We start from the raw sequence: 25,507 nt of genomic DNA, 5'->3' as shown, positions 1-25,507 counted from the left end.
TCAACTGTCTTAATTTACAAATCAGAAACTAAAAGCTCAAAGAGGATGACTTGTTGACAGTTACAAAGCTTAGTAAGTGGCTTTGCTAAGTTTTGGGGAAAAATTAATATCTGTTGTATAATTCAAATATGTCTCTCTTATTTTTCCAGTTAGTTTTGAATCCAGACTTTGCAAATTGTGAAACTTTAGTTCTTATCATTACTGGATTAGTTTCCTAGGGCTGCCATAACAAAGTACCAAAAACTGGGTGGCTTAGAGCAACAGAAATTATTGTCTCACAGTTCTGGAGGCTAGAAGTGTGACAGCGAGGTGTCAGGTAGGTTGGTTTCTTCTGAGGGCGATGAGGGAAAATCTGTGCCATGCCTCTCTCCTACCTTCTGGTGGAGAATCTTTGGATTCTGGCATTCTTTCCTTGGCTTATATAGATACATCACTCTGATCTTAGCCTTCATGTTCACATGGCAGTCTCCCTTGTGTGCGTGTTTGTCTTTGTGTCCAAATTTCCTCTTTTTATAAAATACCAATTATATTGGATTAGGGTACTCACCCTGATGATCTCATCTTAACTTGATCATTTACAAAGACCCTATTTCCAAATAAGATCACATTCACAGGTCCTAGGGTTTAAGACTTCAGCATCTTTTGGTGGGACACAATTTAAGCCATATCAGTTATTATAAAATTATATCCATTAAAGCCCTGGCTGAGAGGTTAGAATATTAGGTTTTCATCTCATCTTATTTCTTATTCAGGAGGAATCAATTAAAGGAGTGAATGTCATAGTTTAATTGTCTGAGACAGGGTTAATATATCCTCCTTTGAATCAATCTTTTAATTATTTCAAGTTATGACTGTGATTATCTGGCATGCACAGATTGCAATATGAAGTTTAAGCACATGTGGAAGTAATTTACTGTATGACTTCAGTGGGCTGGGGATGTGTGGAGGGCAGCTATGCTTGGGGTCCCAATTTTGTTTCTAGAAACATAGGTCTGTTACATAGGGCATATCCAGCAGGAGGTTGGGGTAGGAAATAGTATCTATTGCCTACCTGATGTCTCCATCTGGATGACGAAATGGGATTTCAGACTTGATATGTTCAGAGCAGATCTGTTGATCATCCTCCCCTTTACCCTGTTCCTGCCTTGGTAATCTTCATAGCAGTAACTGGTGCCACTGGAATAAATGGTATCAAAGTTGCTCAAAGCAAAAACCAGTAGTCATACCTGGTTGCTATTTTTCTTCCTTATCCTACGTCATTAAGTTCTGTCAGTTTCACCTCAAAATGTGCCCTAAATCGTGAATTTTCCCACTTTTCTCTATATTTACTACTGTTTATACTTTTGTCCAAGCCACCATCAAATTATCTCTCCTCAGACTATTGTCAAAAATTCATAGCTGGTTCGCTTCCCCATTTTCTACGTTCTTGTGAGTGATCTCACAAGAGATCTTTTGAAAATGTAAATCACGTTCGTATCATTACGGCTCTTAAAGTCCTTCAGTGACTTCCTATTACAATTAGAATGAAATCCAAACTCTGCACTGAGACCCACGAGACCCTGTGCAGGGCCCAGTCCTTGCCTGCCTCTCGGACCGCACATCCCTCTGGCTCACACTGTTCAGCCACCTTCTCCTTTTAATGCATTAAACACATCAAACTCACTCCTGCCCCAGGACTTTTGCACTTACTATTCCTTCCATCTAGAATGTACTTCTGCCAGATTTTTGTGAGGCTAGCTTTTCATCAGTTCCATTTCAGCTCAAATATTACCTCCTCCAAGAGGCCTCCCATTATTCCTGTATAAAATTTTGGCCACTCCCTGTCTTCACTCTGGAGCAAGCAGATTTGTTTCAGGGGTTGTACTCACTGTATATGATAGATTAGTGACAAATCTGGAACATAACAAACTTGAAATTGTATGTAATGAAATTGTATGTAAAGCTTGTGTATGTGTGTGTGTTTCATACATTTAATTGGATTCTAAAGGGGTCTGTGACTTAAAATGGCCAATGAAAGATTAAGAGAGGCATGAGAACATCTTAAAAGAGAAAATGGTCATCTGTATATGAACAGAGGAAAGAATTGATTCAGTGTAGTTTTGGTTCATTTTCATTATATGATGCCAAGAATTAGGGTAGCTGTTCGTATTCTTTGCAGATTTGGAGATATGTAAAGCTGCTGAGCAGTGTTATAAATGCCATGAAGTTTTGTTTTTATTCTTTTTTTTGGGGGGGGGCCGCGCTGTGCGGCTTGCGGGATCTCAGTTCCCCAACCAGGGATTGAACCCGGGCCATGGCAGTGAAAGCCCAGAATCCTAACTACTAGGCCACCAGGGAACTCCTGCCATGCAGTTTTAAAAGATGGTTTTGATATGTCGCAGTGCAACTGAAGCATTGGAGTCAAGGGGAGGTTGGAGGGAACACAGATTTTTATCTTATTGACATGTTCTGCTAGCTTCAGAATACTTTCATGCCAATCCCTAATAAAAGTAGTCCATGAACTCTCTTTAAGACGTAAGTTTAAAAAAAAAAAAAAAAGTCTTTAAGTCATGTGGCAGGGGGACCCAAACTTTTTGGTCTCAGACCACTTTACACTCTTGAAAATTGATGACCCCAAAGAGATTTTGTTTACTTGTGTGTGTATTTCCCATATAAAACAGACATTTAAAAAATACTAATTCATTTAAAAATAACAGTAAAAAACCCATTACATAATAACATAAATAACACTTTTTAAGGAGGAATAACTATTTTGCAAACTAAAAAAAAATAGAAGAGTGGCACTGTTTTTACATTTTTGCAGATTTCTTTATTTTGCTGAGTAGAAGACAGGTTACATATTTGGAAGGGCGCTCCATTGTAAGAATCCTCTGGCCCTACAAACGAGAGGGTCACATGAAAAGGGATGTAGTGTTTGGAGTAGATGTGGCTTTTACGACTATTATATTACCCAGTCCTGCTAGAGCCCATCTGGTGAAGCTAAGGGAGGTGTGGATTTAGAGCTTTCTTATTTCAGGATTCACAGATAGGCTTCAGGGGGGATTGTGAACAAACACTTGTGCACATCTTCATCAGAGTCACAAAGGGTTTGTAATCCCCAAAGTTAGGAAAAACCTTTCTAACTATGAGACTGTAACTCTTGGACATATAACCTGGGTAATTTAATTGAGTCTACAGGTTATAAAAGTACCTGAAGGAACCAAACATCTTTTCTCAAAAACTAAAGCCTTTAGACACTTGTACAAAAATAAAAGAAAAAACACCTTTCCCCATTTCTTTGCAGTAATTTTAGGTATCTCCATGAAGCACAGTGTTAGGTTTAGAGTAGGAAAGGTTGAGATGCATGGCTTACATGCATTAGGTACTAAATATTTTTTTTATATCTCCCTCTGTACTCTCACTCTTTAGAAACTATAGATTTATTTGCAGGGAAAAATTATGCAGACTATTGTCTGGCCAAGTGTAGTCTCTACATAGCAAATTACATAAGCAACTTTAGATTTAGATAGGGTGTGTGTGTGTTTGTGTGTCAGTGTCATACTCTTTCAAAAACACTGTTTTAACTAATATTTTATAATTGACCATTGTTTATTAGAACAGCCTCTGCTTCATTTACTTCAGTTCAAACTGTTTATTTTTTTCAATTCAGATCCTGCTGAATGTATTGATCTCTATATATTTTTTGATCCTTTTTAAGTAATTGTGTAAGTGACTGCATTGGAACCGCATGTCCAGTGTGTTACACCCCAGCCTGGATACAAGATGTGAAGATAAATAGACAATTGGACAGCATGATCCAGCTTTGCAGTAAGCTTCGAAATTTGCTACATGGCACTGATTTTTCAGGTGAGAAATTTCACTGTCTCTCTTAGTTAAATAACTGATAAATTCATATTGATTTCATAAAGTATGTAAAATATGAATGACATATTTCAGATGTTAAGATTAATAGTGTTAGGAATCATTTTGAGAGGTGACAGATACCTTAGAGGTAATTAGGTCTGACTCCCTTATTTTATAGATGAGAAACCAGGGTCCAGAGAGGTTAAATGATCTTGCCTGAAGTCACACATGCAGTTAGTACCAGGAGCAGGAGAAGTAGAGCCCGTTTCTTCTGATTGTCAGTCCAGAGACTTTTTTACCACCTATACTACCTGCTTTTTACAGTTATAATAATTTCTGTATAATATATATGGAATAGTGATTTTGTCCTTAAACTCAGTTAACTATTATTTCACAAGATAGAATACAACCTTTTGGGTATCACTTTTCTACAAATTAGTTAGATTAATTTTGCACATTTTTGAAAGAGCAAAAGTCTAATATTCATTTTCTTTTCTATTTAAATGGAGGTTAATGTTTTTCAAATTGTTCTTACACTCTGTGTATTAACTATATATTTTCCCATTGTGCTTTCCGCTGAGAACTAATTAGCTGTGGAAAGCAAGCAAAGTGTTTTGTATCTTCATAATCAGATATTGAAATTGTCTTTTTATTGACCAGATAACATCATTTTAGCTTGTGTTTATGGGAGAACCTTTTCTTGACTGGCAGGATGCCATGAATGATTGATAAAGCTCATATAAAATGGTTGAATTTCTGTTTTGAAAACTTTTGATCTTAGTTTTCCAACATGATGTGTTATTGTCAGCTACTAAAGGTGAAGTTGATTGGGCAAAATAAAGAAATAAGGCAACTACTTTGAGTCTTATTGACAAGGTCCATATTTCTGAGAAGAATTTAAATCGCAGTTTACCTAAGAAAAGTTTTCGTCTAGTTTTCTGATTATTGTATTAGACTCCATTCTTCCATGACAAAATGTGCTATGGTGATGAAGTTTTACTGATTTTCAGATGTAATTATATATGCACATGTTTTAAAAAGTACTTTAAAAAAATGATATGTAGTAAACCTCTTTAACAGCACAGTGAGGAAAAGTTTTATTAGTTCCTCTATTGTTTTCCTTCTTTATCAAAGACAGTGCTGATAGTGTTTTATTTTCTGTTTAAAACAGATTAGTGTATGATCCGTTCCCCCTCCCCGCACCCCCTTACCATCGATTAAAACAGGAGTTCTTAATTAAGAATCCATGCATCTTTAGCAGTGAATTAGCTAAAGTCGGGGGGAATTAGCGAGTCTCTTGAGTTAAGTGTGCAAGATGAAAAATGTTCCTGTCTATGTGAAAGTGGCTTTCCTCAGATTCTTAAAGATGTGTGGTCTGTTAGGAATGTTGGCCATGCATTGACATTTGGGTGTTATCTATATTTTGTCTGTGGCTGTCATGATGTTTGATTCTTCTTCAGTTGCTGTAGAGTAATACATTAGCTTGCTAGGGCTGCTGTAAGAAAGTACCACAGACTGGGTAGCTTATCAACAGAAATTTATTGTCTCACAGTTCTGAAGGTGAGAAGTTCTAAATCAAGGGCTAGGTGAGTTTGGTTACTTTGAGGTCTGTGAGGGAGGCGTGTGTTCCAGGCCTCTCCTTGACTTGTAGAAGGCGGTCTTCATGTTCACATGGCGTTCTCCATGTATGCGTGTTTGTGTCAAATTTCCCTTTTTTGTAGGAACACCATTCATATTGCATAGAGCCCCACTTTCCTCATCTTTACCAATTATATCTGCAATGACCCTGTTTCCAAATAAGGTCATGTTCTGAGGTAATGGGATTAGGACTTCAATATATGAATTTTGGGAGGGACACAGTTTAACCCATAAACAAGTAATGTGACATTTTTAATGGTGATAATGGGGGAGCAGAATAACCTTCAGTGGGTTGATTGTAGTCAGTTATCGCATGCCGGGGTACTGCGTACCATGTGGTGCAAAGAATTAGATGACTCCTCAAGAAATTTTGCTATAGTTAGTGATGTTTGAACTATCAGTATGGTTTTCATATTTTGTGGACCATGGAATATGAAATGCCTTAATATTTCATCATTAAAAAAGATATTTAGGAAAATTGCTGAGTTGAGAACAAGTTTTTGTGTGGGACCTGAGGCCTTTTGGAATGCTGTCTTTCTCATCTCAGAGGAGAGGTGGAGTTTGGGGAGAGAATTATGGTGATTCACTTTCCAAAGGCCATTTTGTGTTCATTTTCCTTATTATAATGAATAATAATTACATTAGTCATTACCAGACTTTAGCTGTGCTGACTTTAATATTTTACTTATTTTAAGATGAATTGAAATTTCACTGATTGCCTAACCTATAATCAGAATTTTAGGATCTTTATTCTGTAGGTGAGGAAATTGAGGGCCTAGGTTAAGCAGGGTGGTCATGCTGTCAGTTTCTTGCTTATTGTTTTATCATTTAACACGGTGCTTTTGTTAGAAGTGTGAGCATTTGTTTTATTTGTTGAATTGTGTTGGAGAAAAATTGGCAGTGTTAAGACTAATTCATATCCTAGAGACGAGACTTAATTAAAACGATTTTAAAACAAACTCTTAGGTTTTGGTTTCAATAATCCATTTTATAATGGTGACATCATCCTTTGCTACATTTAGAGAAGATGAAATAAGTCTAGAGTATAAACATATACTTTTCTATCTGGATCTGTAATTTCCATGGTACAAAGCGTTTTCTACTTATTGTAAGTTGCATTGTTATCAACTTTTCCTCCTAAGGTCCCCCAAAACAAATTTAGCCTTGAAGGGCATTGGAGGTGTTTTCTTTCAGTATATCCCTTGGTTCCTTATAGTTTATCTATTCAATATATTTCATGTATATATACCTTTATGTTAGTTTATTATCTAGCAAGTACTTCTAAAACTAAAGTATAAGGCAAACTAGGTGAATACGTAGAGGGAACTAATAGTTGGGGACGAATAATGGTTGATCCTCTTTATAATGAGGAAATTGGAAAATGATATCATTATAAAATAAAGGTATTAGATTAAGTGATTCCTGAGTTCTAGCTCCAAAATCATATGGTTCTGTTAAATAGTCAAGTGCTGAAGATGATGAATTAAGCGGAATGGTTGGACATCTCCCACATTTTCTATATTTATTTTTTTAAACCTGTAGTTCACAATTCGTCTTCCAAATGAACCTTGTTACTTTCATTTACTATAAAATATATAATTACTATAATTAAGGTGGGTAATTAGGAAGAACTTGTTAAATCGTGGGCATAGTATATAGTATACTGGAGATAAAGAAGCTTGATTTATAGTAATACTTTCTCAAATGAACTTCTAAATACTTGAAGAAATTTTTGTTGGTTCAGTGTACTTTAAAGAGAAGAGGTTGTCTGTCATAAATTTTTCTGACAACCATTTATGGATAATTTTACCTTATTCTTTAAAACGTAGTCTGCTTTCTACCAGTGGCGTTAAATTTAGAAGTTTTTATTTTCTCTTGCCCCCTATCATATTAAATCAGACCTTGCAGGTGCTGGTTAGGTTTTGTGAAGCATATGTTGGTGTTGGTGACATTAAAAAAAATGCTTTGATTATGCTTTCATAGGATCCCAACTTTCCTTTCTGTTTTCTGGTTTTGGGAGAGATCCTGGTCTTTCTGTAGCGAATTACATAGTGTTTCATATATGCTATGACTTTTTTATAATAGATGAAGATGAGCATTTGAATAGCTGTGTGGCTGTTGTTTTGTTTTAAATAGAACTGAATACTTCTTAACTTACAAAATAATCATTCTTTAGTGAAGGCGTTAATGTTGCACAGATGGTAGCAAAGTACTTTCCTTTGATTTTTAATAAGGGACTAGTTTGTCAAAGAGATTTCTCAACTTCTGTTGTGAAACCTATAATAGAGAATAATTTGAAAGGCACACAGTGTACATCATTATAATCCTTTGATGTAGATTAATGATAGCTAAATCACATTTTCTAATTGCCTCCCTTTTCTATAGTTTATTACTAAATTTTAAGAAAAACACTTGGCTAAGCAGCTCCTTAGCAACATGTGTGTGTGTGTTCCTCGATATTTTGTGGTATACTCAGAAATATTTAAATTCAGAGAGTAGAATTCTTTTAAAAATGTCATCATTAAGAAATTTACTATGTAGAGGAAGGACCAATATTTTTCTTCGTGAAATGAGTATGATAATTTATCATGCTTAGAAGCATTCACCCGTAAAAACGGTTGTAGCTGTTAGTAGTATGATTTATGTTCCAGCAGTGGTGGTGTTTTTGCTTTTTACAGTCTTAACTTAGCTATACTGTGCAAAATCCAGAACTTAAAATCATGCTTGCTGTAGTGGTTCTTGCTTAGTTAGGACAAGATGCATAATCAAAATCTTCTTAAGTAAATTTATTACTGGATGATTAGTGAGATTATTGTGTACATGTAAACTACATAAATATATGCTCTCTGCATTTACTCCTTTGTAAGTTAGGAAATATGTGCTCCTGAGTTTGAAGTTTTGTTGTCTTTTTAGATTTAGATTTTTTAGTTGATTGAGTGTGTTGTTACTACCTACAAGCCTTAATTTTCCTTTAAAATGCCTAATTCTACATTTTGAAAGTTTTGTAAGTGTGGAGGACTTCAGAATTCGACATTGTTTTTAAATGAAAATGTCATCAGCTATGTTTAATAATAAATTTTAAAAAATCAAGTACGAGTTTTTACAGACTACCAGAGGATTAACCTTTAAGTCTTTGTAATCCTGAGTCTTTCTTAAAAAGTGATCCTGATAACATTTCATTTTGACCTTTTCTCTAGTCTCGAGATTATGTCAGAAAGGACTTGGTTTTGAAATCTACTTGTCACTGCAGAGAAAAGACCTTGTTGAATTTAGACATGAAGTCTGTGTGAATGGATCCTCATTCTGATTGTTTTTATTTCCAAGATCCTGTCCTAACAGCACTTTTCTGAGCAGGTGATGTTCAGTTCGGATGTAAAAGGGTGACAGAGGGTCTGCTCTTATTTGGATAGCCACTCCTCCTTCCAGCTGGGTTTATCATTTACTGACTTTTCAGTGCAGTGCTTTCCTTTTCCATTTCCAGGAGGAAGGGATAGCTTCTTTGAAGTGGAGTGGAGTTTGAATTCTTTTGCTTAGCAGGGATCATATCCCTGAAATTTCTACAGAGATAAATGCTAATTGTTTTTCAAAATCCACTGTTTCATTTCTTTCTTGTCTGTTTAAAGTGCTGTCTTTTACTTGGCAGATCTATTTATAAAGATAGGACTTTTGTACTTAAGAAACATGAGGTGAAAGAATAGGCAAAAGAGATTTTGAACTTTAGAGAAGATCTGAGATTTTAGTTTATTAATCCTCTTGTGTATTAATAATTTTAAACTGATAAAATAATAAAGTGTTCTGTGTGAATAAAGAATATCTAAAAGGAATTCAAAAAATAATATTTTATAACTTCCTTTTCTTTTGCTAATATTTTAAGACATGAGAAATGTTGAAATATATTCCCAGAAACAATAAGAAAAATGAAATTAAAATTATGTTGTCTCTTTTAAGTATGAAAGCTTTGTAGGAAGAGCACACTTGACAATTTTATGAAACACTGTAGTAACGTCAGACACGCTTATTCCCCACACAGTGGCTGTTACCTGTCCTTAGGCGAAAGATGCACCGGTGGCTGTTGGTTTTCCTCTTAAAGTAACTTAGTGTTAGAACTTGGTTCATTAAAATTTTCCTCTTGATTCCATAATGTAAGAAAACTGTTATACAGAGTTCTCTTCAGCTTCAATGAGGAGTGACCTCTCAGGAGAAAAACATGATTCAAATAATGTCCTTTTTCCTTCTTTTTAAAAAAATAAGACAAATAAAACATATTTCAGTTGTCCTAGTTGGCTATAGGAGATTCAGTCTGTGTTAATTTGGAGAATGAGTATCAGGCAATATGAAATTATTTGTTAGTCACTGTCAATCCTGTCCGGTGGTGGTGGTCATGGTGATGGAGTTTTTTCCAGTTTCCCTGCCTTTCTGGTGTTCTTTTTTGTACCTGAAATGGCCTCTTGATAATCCAGTTTGTGTGGAGAGAAGAGCACTGGATTGGGAGTTAGGAGACTCCCTTCCTCTCCTTTTTAACTTTAATGCCTCATATTTAAAATGAGAGAATTGGACAGGTGATCCTCAAGACTTCTTCTAGCCCTTAAACTGAATTCTAACCTCCCTTGTATAAATACCTGTCAAGATTTAAGAGAGGATATCAGATAATTTATTCATCAGTTCATCAATGTTTTCTGAGCACGATTTATGTGCACACCTCTGTGCTGGGCTGACCTGGGTTGGTTTTACCTGCCTGTATGGGGCGAGAGAAGAGAATTTTAAGGGAATATTTTTTAAAGAAAAGTGAATGGGCTTAAAGGCAAAAACAAAGCAAGAGAACCTGAAGAGGGATCACTGCCAGAATCAGAAAGGGAAAACTGTACAGTTCATCACTCTTTCTGGAGCATCTGTTAACAGGCAAGATCGGTAGGTCTGAAAAAATACAGTACATACAAAGATTATACTATATGTGTGTAGAGAAAGACTCACTTCTCCTTTGTGTCTCCTCTACTCACACTACTGTGTTACATACAGTACCATTTCACTTATGACACCAGATGTGTGGGTTTTCCACACATCATGCCATTCTGTGACATCAGCTGGGTGTCCTACAGTTTACTCAATTCTGACACTGTCCACCTGGAGATAGTGTCAGATCTTACAGGTTAAGAGTCCCACAAGACCGCCCCCCGCCCCCCCCTACTCCCCACCCCCACCCCTACTCCCCACCCCCACCCCTACTCCCCACCCCCCGCCCCCAGGTGCCAGTCTCAAGTCCAGGTTGTGCTTCTGAGCAACTGGCTATAGATTGGAAGCTCCCGTCAACTCCCCAGGTTTGAATAATTTGCTAGAGTGACTCACAGAATTCAGGAAAACATTTTACTTACCAGATCACTGGTTTATTATAAAAGGATATACCTCAGGAACAGCCAGACGGAAGAGATGCACAGGGCTAGGTATGTTGAAGGGGCAAGGGGCTTCCATGCCCCCTCTGGGTGTGCCGCTCTCCCAGCAGCTTTGCACGTTCATCAACCTGGAAGCTCTCCAACCCTGTTTTGGGTTCTTTTTTTTTTTTTTTTTTTTTAATAAATTTATTTTTTTATTTTGGCTGTGTTGGGTCTTCGTTTCTGTGCGAGGGCTCTCTCCAGTTGCGGCGAGCCGGGGCCACTCTTCATCACGATGCGCGGGCCTCTCACTGTCGCGGCCTCTCCCGTTGCGGAGCCCAGGCTCCAGACGCGCAGGCTCAGTAGTTGTGGCTCACGGGCCTAGCCACTCCGCGGCATGTGGGATCTTCCCAGACCGGGGCACGAACCCGTGTTCCCTGCATTGGCAGGCGGATTCCCAACCACTGCGCCACCAGGGAAGCCCTGTTTTGGGGTTTTTTTTAATGGAGACTTCTTTACATAGGTATGATTGATTAAATCACTGGCCGTTGGTGATTGGCTCAACCTCAATCCCTCCTCTCTTCCTGGAGGTCAGGGGGTGGGATTGAAAGTTCTAACCCTATAATCCAGGTTGGTTCCCTTGGCAACAAGCCCCCATCATTAGGGGCTTTCCAAAAGTCACCTCATTAACATAAACTGAGGTGTGGTTGAAACGGGGCTTGTTATGAATAATAAAAGACACCCATTTCACCTTTTTCATTGGAGCTATTTTGGGAACTGGGAACACCATTAAGTATAACAAAAGATGCCCCTGTGGTTCATACAGGAAATTACAAGGGTTTTAGGAACTATGTGCCTGGGATAGTGGACAAAGACCAAATATATATTTCTTGTAAATCACAATATCACATATAGTGTGTACTTAGTGAAACTTTTGAATGTTTACTTAGTGAAAACATATGAATTCAAATGCCAGCTCTATCACCAATTAGGTATATAACTTCATGCAAGTTTTATTTTATGTTTGTTTAATTTACCTAAGAAATATAAGAGAACATTCTCTTAGCAACGGATTAAGCAATATAAAAGTGTGTAAAGTGTGAAAGTCCCCCCTTCACCCTTTATCCCCAAACAAAAAACACAAAATCTTTTTCAGAGGTACTGTTTTCATTGTTTAACCTTCCTAGTCTTTCTTTTACGAATTTATGAAAATATTTGGACATAAACACAATAGAATTTTTAAAATGTAAATAGGGTTGTGCTACACTTAAAGTGTCTTGAGGATGTTTGCATGTTAATTGACATGTATCACGGCTACATAAGATTTTGTAATATAAATGCTCCATAGTTAACTGATTTCCAGTTGATGAACAATAGTTAACTGATTTCCAGTGAGTGAACACTGACTTTTTTCCTAATTTGGGCTATTACAAATATGGCTGCAATTAACACACATCTATGTTTGCAGGCAGGCACATGTATGAATATTTTGTATATTTTGTAAGATAGGTTACTGGAGGTAAAGTTGCTTTGTGAAAGAGCATGTGCATGTAAAATTTGCAAATATTTTATCACAGTGCCCCTGAAATTCCTCAGTGCAGTGCTGCATCTTTGATGATACTTGGCAAAGGGCCTATCATGGCTTCCTGCACGTACAGGGGGTTGCGATACAGGAAAGGAGCTCTGAGCTTTGGGGAACTGACTGTTTTTATAGTAAGCAGAAATAGGCGTGCTTTTTTTCCCCTGGGGGGACACTACTGCATCCCTCACAGTGGCTTGCTGCAAACACAGCCCTGAGAAATGGCCTGGGTAAAAAGCAGCCAGGGCCTTGCCTTCTTGGTACATCCTGCAAGAGTGTGTAGGGATGTTTAGGAGCGCGGGCGGCCTGTCTCTTCCAGCATCAGTGTTTTTTCTCTAGGTGCCTTCAGTGGTATAAACCAGAAACATATGAATTGTTTTTGTCACCTTCTCCTTTATTCATTTCATCACCAAACCCTGTAAATCTTATCTCCTAAATATTTTTCAAATAATTCTACTTCTTTCTTTTTCTACTATCACCTCCCCAGGCTGTCATCTTCTACTTAGACTCCTATTTCGGCCTCTTAATGATTATTCTTGCATCCACTCTTGCCTTCTTCCGACCTATTCTCCCACACTCAAGCCAAGAGGGATCTTTTAAAAACACAGGTGTAGTCATGCCACCTGATTCATATAAAGCAATTTATTGGTTTTGTGTTGCTCTTAGCATAGGTATCGAAGTCTTTAACATTGCCAGCAAGAATCTGCACAGTCTGGCTATAAAGTCTTCATCTTTAAACCACTTTCTTCCTTGGTCTCTCTGCAAGGCAAATATACTGGTTGTCTTTTAGTTACTGAAATATATCATACGCTCTCTTGCTACTGGGCTTTAAGCATTTTATCATCTCTCCCCTGCCTATTTGTTTAGTTAATTAGTAGCCTTTTAGGTTTTGTATTTTACCATTTCTACTGCTACAGTGCTTGTCAGAGCCACTGTGATCTTTCTAGTGGATGATAGCTATGTAATTGGTCACTGTGTCCATTCTTTTCTTCTAAAGTTCCTTCTCAATAGCAGCCAGAGTGATCATTCTAAAGCATAAAACATTATTCTCCCTGAATTGAGTCTGAATGAGATCCAGCTTGCTTTAGCTGGATTATATGATCCCATTAATTTCATTCATTTAGCAGGAGGTATTAATTGAACATCTACTATGTGTTAGACATTGAGTAGACACTGGGGAATGGCAGGGTAGAGATACAAACTTCTGCCTTCCTAGAGCTTCTATTCTGATAGGACGAGACAGACAAGACACAAAAAGAGATGTAAAATAAGTAGGAGGTGAGAATTTGTAAATTTAAATAGAGTGTCAGGGATGATCTCACAAAAAATGTGACATTTGAGCAATGACCTGTAGTTGGTGAGAGAGTGAGCCATGCAGATATTTGGGGAAGAGGTCTCCAGGCAAAGGGTCAGCAAATGTGAAGGCTTTGAGGCAGAAGCATACCTTGTGTGTTTGAGGAACAACAGGGAGGCCCAGTGGCTGGAATGGTGAGGAAGGAAAGAACAGGAGGTGAGATCAGGAAGGAAATGGAGGGTCTGGTTATTTCTGACCTTTTAGACTAAAATTGTGGCTTTTATTAAGAGTCAGATTGACAGTCTTTGGTGGGTTTTAGTGACAGGATCTGACCAGTTATAAAAGGACCACTGACTGCTATGTTGATAATCGACTTAGAGCGGAGGAGGCAAAGACATCGTCAGGGAGAGGACAAAGGAGGGTGGGGCAGTAATCTAGTGAGACAGTATGGTACCATGGTGGTAAGAGTGGAGGTGCAAAAAGTAGTCAGATTTTGGATGTATTTTTCAGGTAGAGCTGATAGAACTTGCAATTTGCATACGGGATGTGACAGAGAGAACAGAGACAAGTTTGACTCTTAAGGGTTTTGTTCTAAGGCATCTGGACTGATGGATGTGCCATTTACTGAGATGGGAAAATTGTAGGAGGAGCAAGTTTGGGAGGATGTGGACCAGGAGCCCAGTTTTGGTCATGCTTGGTGTGAGATACTTACTAGGAGTAGACATGCAGGTAGAGTCGTTAAGTAGGCAGTTGAATAGTGGAGCCTGGAGTCCAGGGGAGAGGTCTGGGCCGCACTTATACATTTGGAGTTGCCAGTGTATACATAAATAACTGCGTGTATGTTATATATATATATGATTATTAAGGGGGAGACTGCAGATAAAGTCCTGATCCCCCCCACTTCAGAGGTTAGTGGAATGAGGAGTACCAGCAAAAAAAACCCGAGACTGAGCTTTTTATAGAATGCTTCTGCTTACCTGCCTGACTTCATTTCCTTCCATTTTCTGCTCCTTCTCCAAGTTCCAGCCACAACGGCATGCTATCCATTGAATAGGCTAAACTTGTTCCCATCTTAAGACCTTGGCACTTACTCTTCCTTCTGCTTGGGAAACACTTTCCTAGATCCTTAAGTGGCTGCTTCCCTCTTGTCATTTAGGTCTCAACTTACAAGTGAGCTCCTCAGAGAGGCCTTTCTTCATGACCTGAGCTGAAGCAGCAGGTGTTTGTGCAGAAGACTGCTCACTCACAAAATGTCACACCTTGTCTACTTAGGGACAATGGTTATTTTCTTCTTTAAAATTCTACCGAATCTTTGTGTTTTAATTCCTGATTATAAATACGTATTTTTTTTTAAAAACTTTCTTTTATAGTATATAATACGTACATCGTAAGTGTATAACTTGATGAATTTTCACAAACTGAACTTACCCAGAATAAACAGTACTCTAGAAGCCCCTCTCATTGCCTGTTTCCAGTCACTGCCTCCTTTCCCCATAGGGATGATCACTGTTCTGACGTGACACGTTAGATTAGTTACAGCTGTTTCTCTGTACTCTTTTATATCTGGCTTCTTTTGCTCAAGAGTACGTTTGAGTATATAGTTATAGTTCATTCATTCTTGTTAGTTTTTCGTTTATGTAGCTCGAGGTTATATTAGATGGTACCTGAAGAGTTGTGACTATTATCTTTAATTCCCTAGATTCATTTTGTCTGAAGTAAGTTGAAATCAGGTAGCGTAGTCCTTTCAACTTTGTTCTTATTCAGTGTTGTGTTGGCCATCCAGGTCTTTTGCTTTTCCACATTATAGTTACTTTGCTTTTCCATGTAAATTTTAGGATTAGCTTGTCTATTATTTTTTTAAAAAACATACTGGAATTTTCCTTGGGATTATGTTACAGTCTATAAATCTGTCTGGGAGAATTGACATCTTAACAATAATGAGTATTCCAGTTCATGAACACGGTATGTCTTTCCAATTGTATAGGATTTCTTTCATAAATATTGTTAATTTTCAGCAAGCAGAGCTTGTACATATTTTGTTAGACTTGTACTTAAGTATTTTTTTGCTACTATTATAAACAGTACCAGATTTTTAAAAAATTTCAGTTTACATGTTCATTGTTAGTATACAGAAATACAGTTGCAGTTGAACTTGGTACATTGACCTTGTATTCTGTGACCTTGTTACAGTCACCTGTTTTATTAATTTTTTTTTAAAGATTCTCTGGGATATTCTATATAGCCAATCAAGTCAGCTGTGAATAGATACAGTTTTATATCTTCCTTTACAATCTGTGTGCCTTTTATTATCTTTTTCTTATCTTGGTGTGCTATCCAGGGCTTTCAGTATGACGTTGAATAGGGATGGTGAGAGCAGACTTCTTCACCTTGTTCTTGATGACAGGAACAAGATAATAGGAACAAAACAGTAGTTCCAGTCTTTCTTCATTAAGGATGGTACTAGCGGTGTGTAGTTTTGTAGATGTCCTTTATCAGGTTGAAGAAGTTTCCTTTTATCCCTAATGCTGAACCTTTTTAAAAATAATGAATGGATGTTGGATTTTGCCAGATTTTTTTTTTTCTATATCTGTTGAGAAAAGTCACATGGTTTTCTTTTAGTTTGTTGATACAGTGAATTATATTGATTGATTTTCAAAAATCTTTTTTTTAAATTAAGCATCAGTTAATAAGTCTTTTTTTTTGACTACTGCTTATTAAATCTCATACCTGCCTATCAGTCTGTTTATTTATTTAGTATAGCTTTTCTCCATGACTCTTATCACTACCATACAGCAGACTGTATGTTCTACTTATTTATTTGTATATTTTGTCTTTCCCAGTGGAATAAATATACAAATATTTATTTGTATATTTTGTCTTTCCCATGTTTCGTTCCTGCTGTATATCCAGCCACTAGAACATTGTCTGAAATAAAGTAGGATTCTGTAAATATTTGTTGAATGAGGATATCTGCTTTCAAGGAGTTCAGAATCTAGGAGGGAAGGAAGAAGTACACAAATAAAAGGTGATACACCTTAGGAGAACTGTCAACAAAATTCTTTGGGAGCTCAAGATGGGAGAGATTAAGTCTCGTAACAGATTTCTTTTCCTTTTTCCTATCAGATTTGAAAGAAGAAACATCTAGGAAACGTTTATTTAGTGATGCAGAATATAAGAAGAATTCAATAAAAATGTGGTTTAGTCCTCGAAGTAAGAAGGTCAGGTATGTTGTGAGTAAAGTTTCAGTGCAAACTCAGCCTCCTGTGATAAGCGATGAAAATGCTCAGCAGGCCTCCATGTACGAATTTGTCTCTACAAGCCCTCCAGTGGATGTTTCTGAGAGGGCTAAGAAGGCTTCCACAAAATCTGGAAAAAAACAGAAAAAGAAAACTTTGGCTGAAATCAACCAAAAATGGAATTTAGAGGCAGAAAAAGAAGATGGTAAACTTGACTCCAAAGAGGAATTTAAGGAAAAGCTAGTATCCTTCTATAGCCAACCATCTGTTATTGCTAGTCCGCAGATAAATGGTAAAATAGACTTACTAGCAAGTGGCTCTGTAACAGAATCTGAATGTTTTAGAAGCTTAACTGAAGTCTCTTTACCATTGGCTGAGCAAATAGAGTCTCCAGAAATTGAGAGCAGGAATGAAGTAGTGACTCCTGAGAAGACTCTCTGTGAAAACGATCTTACATCTAAGAAATCCTTGCCATCAGGTCATAATGGGAAACGTGGGCGTCGCAACAGACTTTCCAGTCCTGTTTCTAAGAGATGTAGAAGCAGCAGTCCGAGCACCAGTGGAAATTCAGTTAAGCAAACAGTGCTCTCAAAACACATGCCATTGCCTGGATGTTCTTCACCACCTTCAAAGAAACTTAAAGTTGGTGACACAGTGAGGAGGAAAAGCAGTAATATATTAGATGAATCCATTAGCCTTTCACCAGGTACGCCCCCTTCTACACTGAATAGTCCAAGTTACAGACGAATGATGTGTAGTCCCTCAGCAATGAAGCTATCGCCCAGTAGTCTTATGGCTATGAAAAGAAATCATCGAGGAGAGACTTTGCTCCATATTGCTTCAATTAAGGTAGGATGCTTACTCGAAAATACAGCTTCAGAATGAGACCCAGTATAAAACAGTTTCTTTGGAGTTTGTGGAAAATGATATAAGATTACTAGGCTAATTAACCTAACCAGATGTGATACTTCCTGTGAAGCAGAGAAGCAAAAATTCATAGGGACTGTATCCCTACCTCAGAGCAGTGGCCCCTGGTCCTGAGGAGCGTGATCTTGCAGGAGAAAACCAGTATTTCCGTATTTCAGCTTCAGCTTTGCCAAGCGCTTTTATTTTTGTCTATTCCATAATGTTTTTTTTCAGTTTTCACCATTTTGTTTACCCATTCTTCTCATGCTTTATGGATATAGACAGACAACTACCAAGTTACTGCTGGCAACACATCTTTATTACCTAACTTCAGAGCTCAGGGGCAGTGTGAGAGCTTCTGTATTGTTGACACTCCTAGTGGGTACTGCCGGAATCTGGGAGGTTGCAAGACGTGGTCTGTACATTTCTCCAATGACCTGAAAATTTGATTGTCAGAAATGGCTCCTGTGGTTCACCATAAAGGGGCTTCTCTGGGGCCCACAGTCAGCCCATTCCTTTTACTAGCCTATTCACTGAGTTACCTTTATTGCCTCTACACCTGGGATGCGGCAGTGTTCGTTTTTTGGAAGCTGGCTAGTTTGCTGAGCATGTGGTGTATGTACTTGCAGTGGTTAATCTTTGAAATTGACACAAGTGCTGCACGTAGAGGGGAGCAGTTAGCATCATAGCTTTATAGACTTTGGTCTGTGAATTCATGCAAGTGTTATGAAAATACAATATGGGAGAGATTAGTACTAAATTAGCATAGCTTTTATGATCTTTCAGTAAATTTACGGGGAAACCCTTGGGTCCTTTGCATGGATAGGGAACTTTGGGAGGTCTGGAAAGAGCCCCTTGAGACCCTGAACATGAAGCTGGTGAGCAACATAAAAAATGTCTGGGAAGAACATGGAGTAGGCATTGAGTCCAGGGATTCCCGTATTTTTCTGTGGAGAAAGGGAAAAGCACAAAAGTGAGTTTCTTCCAACGCTTTTTTTTTTCTTGCTTTATCTTCCAATAAATGATGAATGTAGGATCTCTACGCCTGATGCCAGTAAGGGGAGAACCTGCAACATGACTACTTTCTAGGCATTTCGTATCCTTTGAACAACTTGAATTTTTGGAGTTGGCTCTGGTTACGTTTTAGTCTGATTTTTGCAAAGCATGATTTTAAAAAGCAGACTATATTTTTTGTCCTCTTTGTTTTATTTAAATATATGTGTTTGTGTGTGTATTATATAATATATAAGGTATAATACTTCTAACATTATAATGTTATTAATGCTTCATAGATATAAGTAGCTAGCATAATAATAAATATTTTTTGTTCATTTTTCTGGCTAATACATACATGTAGACTGCTTTAGTTTCTACATTTTGCTTACTGGGAATTATTTTCAGACCAGCAGTTAAGCATCTGCTTTCATTGGTAGAGAATTTTTCACTCAGTCGTAAGAATCATTTATCTTTATTAGTGAGGATCTCTAGGACCTAGAGTCTAGGCCATGGTTTGGCAAATCTTTCTTAAAGGGGCAATTAGAGTAAATATTTTCGGCTTTGTAGGAATATAGTCTTAACTATTCAACTCTGTTTTAGTGCAAAAGTAGTCATAGATAATATGTAAACCAATAAAACTTTACACATGAAATTAGGTGTCGGGCCTACAGGCCATAGTTTATCTGTGCTTGGCGTAGGCTGTGGAAAAAAGCCCAGTGGAATCTTAAGACAGGAAAAAATGGTGGCATGATGCCATCTTGGTGAATTTTCTCCATTGATATGTTCAAGATTGCTTCAATACAAGTTTTGTCAGATTGTCATTTTACTTAACAATTGTCTTGCCAGAATTAGAATTACTCATTTTGATTCTCTTGAACTTATCAAATACTATACGTCATTCATTGGCAGATTCTGATATAGTACATTTAAGAAAAGTTAATTGATTTCTATTGTTTTTTAAAATGCCTATTTAACAATAATGTTCTCTTTTACAAATTTATTATAAGTTGAATGCATGTCCCCATCTCAGCTTGATTTTAATAATCAAACAAATACTTGAAGAAAAATCAAAGGATTTATCAGTATATTTATCCTTTTATAAATAGTATTCATTTCATTTTCTATCCTAATTGTTTTGTTTGCAACCAAGAATGAATAATCTGTGCATACTTGAAAACCAAATGCTGCAATCCTGCTGTCTTGTTTATGCTTTGTATCCACCTACTTCAAAAAAGGATTTGAGGTGGCTCTAAAGTTAAAGCTACAGTTGGCCTTTGAACAAGGCAGGGGTCAGGAGGGCTGACCTCCACATAGTCGAAATCTTCGTATAACTTTTGACTCTTAAAAAAGTTAACTACTAATAGCCTACTGTTGACTGGAAGCATTATTGATAAAACAAAGTCGATTAACACATATTTTGTATATTATATGTATTATATACTGTATTCTTACAGTAAAGGAAGGTAGAGAAAAATGTTATTAAGAAAATCATAAGGAAGAGAAAATACATGTATGGTACTGTACTGCATTTATTTATTTATTTATCTATCTATCTATCTATTTATTTATTTATTTATTTTTGACTGTGTTGGGTCTTCGTTTCTGTGCAAGGGCTTTCTCCAGTTGCGGCGAGCGGGGGCCACTCTTCATTGCGGTGCGCGGGCCTCTCACTGTCGCGGCCTCTCCCGTTGCGGAGCACAGGCTCCAGACGCGCAGGCTCAGTAGTTGTGGCTCACGGGCCTAGCCACTCCGGGGCATGTGGGATCTTCCCGGACCGGGGCACGAACCCGTGTTCCCTGCATTGGCAGGCGGATTTCCAACCACTGCGCCACCAGGGAAGCCCTGTACTGCATTTAGATAGCATAAGTTTACGTCATCTGATTATAAGATGAATCATCTGTCAGTACATGCATCAATGTTGTCTTACATGATACAAAACACTGTAGTTAGTATATGTATTACTAACACTAGACATCAAAAATGTAAAGATATTGTGAAAGAGAAATTCATATTTATTTACAGGTATAATGAATCATACATTGATAAGAAGCAGCAATGTGATTGCTTTATGGTAGACTAGTGTAATTGATAGAGTTGCATCACTGTAGCCTAGCTATACACTATAAATGAATCATAAAATTTTATGGCCTAAGTATTACAGTCATATTCATATTACAGTATTGGAAACATCGTTACTTTTTTTAAAAACCACTTACCTGTGATGATAGGCTAATGGGCAGTTTCTCCAATTACAAGAGAGAGGCATGCTGTACAGAGAGGCATCTTGTATGGTAATGTAATTCTTTGAGAGCAAAGTTATAAAACAGTAAGAAGACTAACACATTATTAATTTTATATTAAATGTCACCTTATGTCTATGTAAGGATAAACTATTATCTACATATATTTTATGCATTCATGACATACCTAACTTTTCTTAATTTTTTTGATAGTTCTGTGCTACCTGGATTGTCTGCAAGTTTTTTCAAATTGTCGCAAATCTTCCAAAAACTTTCCAGTATATTTATTGAAAAAAATGTGTGTCTAAGCAGACCCGCACAGTTCAAATCTGTGTTGTTCAAGGGTCAGCTGTACTATAACATGGAACGAGGAGCAGGGAAAAGGAAAGAGTTACTGCAGCTGAGTCATGAATACAGACCTGATGACTTTGCAGGTAGCCAGAACAAATGAGGTTTTTTGCTGTCTAAGGTAGATTTTGTTGTTGTTATTGTAGTTGTTATTTTCCCCTGAAACATCTTGTAGACATGCAATGTCCACATTTTCCACGTTTCCCCCAGATCCTAAGTGTGCACTGTTGCACTGTGCATGCCTGGTGGATGCGCTGAGGGCAGAGAGCCCCACAGTAGTTTTACTCTTCTGTTGGGCTAGCTAGCTTCCCTTGCTACAGTGATGGCTTTATAGAATGATCTTTGAACTTGGTCACATCATTAATAAAATTCTTTAATATCTTGCCCCAGACCTACCTCTGGGCATCTTTGTTGGCCATAGCTATCACCCTAGTGGAAGCTACCTGTATTTTCTTGTCCTAACCACTTGCAATAGTTTCCTATTGCTGTCATAACAAATTTCCACAAATGTAGTGAGTTAAAACAAGGCAAATTTATTTTCTTACAGTTTTGTAGGCCAGAAGTCTGGTATGAGTCTCACCACACTAAAATCAGTTCGTTGGCTATGCTACTTTCTGGAGACACTAGGAGAGAACCCGTTTCCTTGCTTACTTGGGTTGTTGGCAGGAACTGTGTACTTCCTTCTGGTTGTAGGACTGAGATCCTGTTTTCTTGCTGGCTTATAGCTGAGGGCCCTTCTCAGGTTCTAGAGACTGTCGCATTCCTTGGTGTGTGGACCTCTTCCTCTGTACTCAGAGCAGGCAGCAGCAGGTGGAGTCCTGGCATTCCATCCTTCTGCCCCAGCCAGGAAGAGTTCACTGCTTTTAAGGACTCCCATGATTAGATGGGAGCCACTAGGACAGTGCAGGATAATCTTCCCCACCTCCAGGTCTGTACACTTAATCACGTTGCAGAGTTCCTTTTGTTGTGTAAGGTAACATAGTCACACGTCCCTGGGGATTAGAACGTGGACATTGTTGGTGGCAGTGTGGGTGTTGTCAGTTTTCATGCACATCACTGAACTACCTTCTCTGCTTTTCTTCTGTACTTAGTGCACTCAGTTCTCTGTATAACAGCCAAAGTCATCTGACCAAAGTCATAACTTGTCTTTTCTGTGCTGCCCTACCAATAACTTCCCGACTCACTTAAAATAAAATCCACAGTCCTCCTTATGGCCTATACAGACCTCTGCTCAGATGCCACCTCTTCAGAGAGACTTTTCTGAACTTACCTAAAATAGCAGTCTCTGCCATATGCTTAGCTTGTTTTGTTTTTCTTCCTATTATTATTTCTTGGCATCATTATTGCAGATCTCTTTGTTTCCTGTCTTTCTGTTTAAAATGAGAGAAAGAGTTGTTTGTTCAGTGTTCTGTCTTCAGTGTCTAGAACATTGCCTGGTATGTAATAGATTGATATTTGTTGAATAACTGAGTGATTTTCCCACTTAGCCATGATCTGAACCCTCTTCTTCTGACACTGAACTTTAATGCTACCAATACTTGGCACATGTTCTTTTTTCTGCCTCTTATATCCTTTCCTCTGCATCTTTCCCTTTCCCTCATGATCCTTTGTATCTAACCTTCAAAATCTAGCTTATAGCCTGCCTTCTGAATCAGTCTTTTTCGGAATTCCCAGAGTTGGTTTTTCCTCTATGGTGACATTGTTTTGTTTGCATTTATATGTTTTTAGCTTTCTGTTTATTATATGACTCCTCAATTTGACTTTGTGGTTATGTGGAGTTTATTCCCCATTTAAAATGTAATTTCAAAATGTGAGTAATAACTTCATGCTTCAAAAATAAGAATAAAAGTATTTACAGTGGAAAGCCTCACTCCCATTTCTGTCCTCAGCCACCCTCTTGCTGAACAAGCCCTTTCTTACTTTCTTGTGTATCTTTTGTGAATTTCTTTATACAAATATAAGTAAATGCTTTCCATATTAGTACACACTTTCTGTACATTCTGTTGTAGCATAGTGTTCCGTGAATTTTTATTATTTTACTGGTCCCTTACTGATGGATGCCTGTGTTTCCATTGTTTTGCTTTTATAAACTGTGCTGCAGTGAGCAATCTTTGTTTCATACGTGAGCAGGTATATCCTTAGGATAAGTTCCTAGAAGTGGGACTTTTGGGTTAATGTAAAGCATCTGTTAACCTTATTTATCTTGAAACGGTCCGTACTTGGCAGTAGAAGGCTCTTATTAAATATCCAGACTGCCTAAATATCAGGCTGCCTGAATGTAGACAGTTACTATATCATCAGCAGATAATGTTTATGTTCTCAGTTCTCAGATCCTTTTCTCCTCAGGATCATGGGCTTATAGGCCAGCCAGCTAGTTTTTGGACATTCAGTGACATTTGAATGCATACCTTAGACAGGATTATTCTTGAATTCTTTATTTATGCATTTATTTTCTTACACTATTGAATTTCAGGCAGAATATTTATTAATACTGTGTCTGGGATGTTGTGAGTATCCTTATTCAACCAGAACAAAAGTTGAGATTCACTGTGCTCTCTTCATGCCCCCATGTTTGTACTTGAATATCTATGTCACCTATGGCTAAAGTGATTTTGAGAACATTATGTTATGAACAAGAGATTTTACGAGGAAGCGTTATGCCTGCATAGAAACTAAGATAAACACTCATTGTTTATTCTTCTGATTTAATAAGAAGAATCTTAGTATTTGACATTTCATTATACAGAGAGAACAGTTTGGTTTGTTATTCTGTTTTTTCACCTTTGCTTGAGAATTTGTTGATGCTGGAATAAACCGCCCCAAAGTTCTCTAGCACAGATTCTTCAAATGGTAATGATTACTCATAATTCATTGCCATAGCAGTGAATGTATTAGAAATAGAAGAATGGCTTGAAGTTGACATGCCATGATGTATTTAAGGTGCAGACATAATAGATAATATTTTGAAGGCAACTTACAAGGGATGGTATGCCTAACAGCATAACAAAGGTGATGAGGATCTCTTAGGTAGAGAGAAAATCCCTTGTGAGGCATCTCCTTTAGGGTTTGACTTAGTAACCATTCATTATACCTTAAGGTAGTCATGTTATATTGTGTGTAAAATCATGTTATTACTTACCCTCCATACTGGCTTCCTCAGACAATAACAAAGGACTCAAAAGCAAACTGGCATCTGTGATATTTTCAAGATTTCAATTTCTAGAGCACCTCTTGGAGTCAGTCTCCATTTTTCCCTTTGTCACCCACCATCTTTGTAATACCAATAACTTACTGTCACGATGGCTAGGTTGTCCGAGTCATCTGTGAAATTATTTTATTCAGTAAATAACTAAGACACTCAGAAAATGTTTAATAAACTTTAAAGCTCCGTTCCAGATGACTAAACTTTTTTTTTTTTTAACAACACCTAGTTGCTAAAAGGAGAAATTTTAGGTACCTGGTTAGTTCATTTATGTGGAAAAGCTTAACCGTTTGGGTAAGTCATCATTATTGTATTTAACTGTAATGTCCTGTACTATTTTTATAAAAATATTTATTCTTAATAGTATTTTAGAAGAGCTAACCTTTATAAGGAAAAAGAGTTTTATTTGTGTGTGTATTTGTTTTTGGAAAGTTAACTTATACTACTGCCATATGCATGTATGAAGAATATTTCCTTTGAATGAAAGGTTAGCAATAAGAAAATTCAATGTGACACTCATGTTCCGTTATTTTCTGCCTTTAAGGTTTTATTTGAAAACACCAAGTCTGTTTAAAATTTTTTATAAGCCTTGGTAAATACTTTTTTCTTAGATGTTTTTTTCCCCCCCTGTGGTTTTTTTTTTTTTAATTTTATTTATTTATTTATTTATTTATTTATGGCTGTGTTGGGTGTTCGTTTCTGTGCAAGGGCTTTCTCCAGTTGCGGCAAGTGGGGGCCACTCTTCATCGCGGTGCGCGGGCCTCTCACTATCGCAGCCTCTCTTGTTGCAGAGCACAGGCTCCAGACGCGCAGGCTCAGTAGTTGTGGCTCACGGGCCCAGTCGCTCCGCGGCATGTGG

The 25,507-nt window shown here is 37.5% G+C and overlaps 1 protein-coding gene across 1 annotated transcript in view; it reads left to right on the top strand.

The window, feature by feature from the left end:
- The window catches only part of BARD1 (BRCA1 associated RING domain 1), a 72,705-nt gene that overhangs the window by 11,568 nt on the left and 35,630 nt on the right, over positions 1 to 25,507 (top strand). The window contains exons 3-4 of the mRNA XM_061204747.1: positions 3,698 to 3,846; positions 16,844 to 17,805. Of these exons, the coding sequence (XP_061060730.1) occupies positions 3,698 to 3,846; positions 16,844 to 17,805 (1,111 nt within the window). The remainder of the gene's footprint in view (positions 1 to 3,697; positions 3,847 to 16,843; positions 17,806 to 25,507) is intronic.

Source organism: Eubalaena glacialis, chromosome 1, assembly GCF_028564815.1.
Source record: "Eubalaena glacialis isolate mEubGla1 chromosome 1, mEubGla1.1.hap2.+ XY, whole genome shotgun sequence".
Classification (NCBI taxonomy): Eukaryota; Metazoa; Chordata; class Mammalia; order Artiodactyla; family Balaenidae; genus Eubalaena; species Eubalaena glacialis.
Note: the sequence above shows the minus strand (reverse complement) of the source record. Positions and strands in the feature narration are given on the sequence as shown.